This window comes from Sphaeroforma arctica (assembly GCF_001186125.1).
Source record: "Sphaeroforma arctica JP610 unplaced genomic scaffold supercont1.61, whole genome shotgun sequence".
Taxonomy (NCBI): domain Eukaryota; class Ichthyosporea; order Ichthyophonida; genus Sphaeroforma; species Sphaeroforma arctica.
Window position 1 is genome coordinate 34655 of NW_014040497.1, and position 4077 is coordinate 38731.

At 39.6% G+C, this 4077-nt stretch overlaps 2 protein-coding genes across 2 annotated transcripts in view; one reads left to right on the plus strand and one right to left on the minus strand.

The window, feature by feature from the left end:
- Positions 1 to 1884, plus strand: part of SARC_01515 (hypothetical protein) — a 2988-nt gene extending 1104 nt beyond the window's left edge. The window contains exons 3-4 of the mRNA XM_014304748.1: positions 252 to 359; positions 540 to 1884. Of these exons, the coding sequence (XP_014160223.1) occupies positions 252 to 359; positions 540 to 806 (375 nt within the window). The 3' untranslated portion in view covers positions 807 to 1884. The remainder of the gene's footprint in view (positions 1 to 251; positions 360 to 539) is intronic.
- SARC_01516 (hypothetical protein) overlaps positions 1507 to 4077 on the minus strand; it is a gene marked incomplete at its 5' end in the record, with an annotated part of 4456 nt that continues 1885 nt past the window's right edge. The window contains 2 exons of the mRNA XM_014304749.1: positions 1507 to 1969; positions 2547 to 2868. Coding sequence (XP_014160224.1) covers positions 1726 to 1969; positions 2547 to 2868 — 566 coding nt within the window. The 3' untranslated portion in view covers positions 1507 to 1725. The remainder of the gene's footprint in view (positions 1970 to 2546; positions 2869 to 4077) is intronic.

A 4077-nucleotide genomic window follows, 5' to 3' on the forward strand; every position in this document is an offset into this window, starting at 1 on the left:
TATTATATACTTTATTATTATACTTTTATATTCTTATATTCTTGCATTATTTTCATAATATATATATATGTGTGTGTGTGTGTGTGTGTGTTGTGTTTGTGTGTATGTATGAATGTGTTTTAATATGTATTTATGTATGTATAGTATATATATATATATATATATATATATATATAACGGACTTGAGATTGTATCAGTTTCATTCTATCTATTGTGTAGTATACTAAACCCAAAATGCTTTCTTTATACAGAAGAGCGAATACGCAGAACCAGATAGAACATACATATATGTGATACCAGGATCGGTATACACAAATCGCGAGAATATACAAGAGAAATATAGGGAATCCAGCTTCAAGGTAAGAAACCAATCGGTGATTTAGATTTAATTACTGTAGTATACTCGATTGTATCTTTTAATGCCTGGTTTGTTTGAGTCTAACCTCCACTAGTCTCTTCGTCCTTTCCCTCGTTCTAAATACACTACCGAATGCATACACACACGCTATCTATTCATTCTGTATACAATCGCATTGCAGCAAACACACGGCAAAAATGCCGTGGCCCCAACCGTCACGCACACGGCCAGGGGGAAGTTCGGAACCACTACGGTCGGTACAGCTGAAGACGAAGAGAACGAGCAGGTGTGGAAGTCGCTGGACCAGAGCTACGCAGAGAATGCGACCATCATCCAACGACAGCTACAGGCAGCCAAGAAGAACATGAAGCGGCCGGGTGATGAGGCGGAGGAGAAGCCACCCGAAGAACTGCCCAAGCGCGTCAAGCGCGGCACGTTGCTGACATAGGAGCGTGTTGTAGTAGTGAAGGTAGTAGTAGTAGTAGTAGCGTGTAGTGCAGGGGTACACAGGTATAGCGGCAGTTGCACCGGTGATCAACGGCGTCATAGCTATCCGGCGGGAAACCCGCGTTTAACGACTTGGGTGTGGGGTTTGAGCGAGAGCCCTAACGTCCACTAAATGGGTCGAGGGTACGCTTATCGTAAGATATAGTCTCTCATTCTAATTAAGACTTGTCCTGCGTTTGAATTTATACAACCACGCATTTGACAGAGCTGTCTATCAGAGCGGTCACATGTCGGTGGGGGAAAACAGCCATTGCAAATTCATTCAGCCAATCGAAATAGTCAAAGGCAATCAATAAACGGCACTAAGTTGTGTCAATAATCCTGATCCGCTCGGATGTAACTCATTTTAGCCAGGTTGTATGTTACACAACTAGCTCGTTATTCATACCCATAGATCAGTTTAACAAAGCCTCGGTGCTGTATATGTCGCATTCACTAACCGTAACTTCTGCGGGTCCACACTTCTTGCACTGACCAACCACGTCGCAGGGAATGGCAGACAGGAAACCCCACCTATGGCAAAATGTTCTAAAAATAGCTCAAGCTCAGCCAATCAGAATTCCGGTGTTATTTATGTCGCATCCACCAGCCGTAACCCTTGGCAGGTACATGCCTCTCGCATTGACCACATCGCTGGGAATGGCAGACGCACCCACTCACGTAAAGTATCCTTTATAATTAGCTAGTGGGTAAACACAGGGCTCCAGCCAATCAGAGCTACGGTACTGTATATATCGCATTTACCAGCCATAAACCTCGACAGGTCCACACCTCTCGTATTGACCATATAGCTGGAAAGGGCAGACGCACCCACCCACGTGGAGACTGTTCTATAAATAGCCAGTAGGTAAACACAGCGCTCAGCCAATCAGAGCTTCGGTACTGTATATATCACATTCCCCAGCCGTAAACCTCGACAGGTCCACACCTTTTGCGTTGACCACATCGCTGGGAATGGCAGACGCACCCACCCACGCAAAGCACAGCGGCACGGCGGGTGAAGCCCCAATAGACTGTCTTATTGCAATCTCCGATGGTTTTTTTGCGCCTCCGAAGCGCTCGGCAGCTGCTAAGCCTTCTTTCAGACTGGCTAGTAAACGCGCCCTGGTGTATGGACATAAACAATTTAGACTACAACATTCAGAGTATTTGGGCCGATAAATCTGGAAAATATATATGCATTCGTCTCCCGACTCACCAACGAATCTTTTTCTGCAGTGTACAATCAGGACGCGGAATACCTACCTGAATCCAGGGATCATACAAGTGCCGCCACTGACGACAATATTGGAGAGGACGAGTTCGCGGACATACAAGGGACAGCTGATGAGGATAAGATATAACAGAAGGAATGAGGATCAGTCGTACACATTGTCTTCTGTACAGTGCGGTATATCGATTTGTGGCCACCAACACGCACTCATTGCTAAGATCAAATACGGATACGATCGTGCAGAATGCGCCGTTCACCTATAGCACTCGTCTGCTAATTACTATGGTTTTCTCAAATAAGCTGGGCGCTATCACCAAAATCGCGAGCAATGCACAAGCTTCATACAACAGTAGGCGCGCTATATAAAAGTATAATCCCAATTTCTCCATTCAACCAATGACGTGGCGCAAACTCATTCGCATCGTATGCACACGCAGTCCGGGCCATAGCCACAGCCAACGAACTTACGCTTGGAGTGAATCTAGGATGGCCTCAGTCAACGTTCGCCCGTCCGCGTCTCCCCGGCCGAAGACTACGTCGCCTGCAATGGCTCGCAAATGCCCAGGAATAAGTACCTTTACAGGCTGCATACTTCCAGTGCTACTTAAATTGTGTTCAATTCCAGGTACATCGCTACTGTGTACATCGTATTCTCTGGGCATTACAACGGCTGTATGCTCCACTAGTTTCAACATCGCCATCTCGTCTGTCGCCAGTATATCAGCACTTTGAGCTAGAGATGGCAAATCCTCCTCCTTTGCACCTTCCAAGCTTGCGAGCATCTCTTTGGCTGCGTACATATGTAGGATATGTAGAGAAATACGTTTAATATACAACTAGAGAGATACGGTTTACATACAACAATCAGCAAACAAACGAATATGGCGAAGGGATGTTCTGTAGTTTCTCAACTTGACCGCAAACCTACATCGCAAACTCCCACGTGAGTGTGATAGCAATGCAATCGGTGTACATACACTAAACACGCCGTCAATTCAGCGAACGACTGTGCTATGCATATCCACTTTTAACCATCTACTCAAGCGCTACTACGCTTCTAATTAAAACGTTGCTGATAAACGAGTGTCATGGTCGTTATGGTGATGAGAACCGCTCGCTAAAGATGAGGCGAAACCAGTTTCATGTACTAGATCATACAAACATCACGATGGAATGGAATCTTCTACATATTTCTTATCAATGAACAGAGGAACGGTCATATAGAATAGACAATAGAATTCTTTATAAGTTTGAAAAGACATTGAAAAGGAAAAGTTTAAAAGTTGAACATTTTTATATAGCACGACATTTACAGCGAATCATACAGAGATCGTAAGTATAATACAGTCGATCAGTAAAAATAAATAAGAAGTATCGTACTACGTACAACTATATGTACATGTGTTTGCGTATATATACATATACATATATCATGCACGCACGCACACACACACAAACAAACATATATATATATATATATATATATATATATATATATATATATATATATATGTATGTATAATATATATATATATATATATATATATATATATATACATAAAGATATAAATACATTTATAAATGTACTTATACTTATTTACATATATATACATATACATACATATACATATATATATATATAGAGAGAAAGAGAGAATTATATATATATATATATATACATATTTATGTATGTATATATATATATATATATATTATATGTATGTATCTATATATACATATATATATATATATATATATATATATGTACGTATGCATATGTATATGTATATGTATATGTATATGTATATATTTAAGTATAAGTATAAATACATTTATCAAAGTATTTATATCTTTGTGTAAATATAGATATATATATATATACATATATATATATGTATGTATGTATACATATATATATATATATATATATATATATATATATATATATATATATATATATATATATATATATATATATATATATATATATATATATATA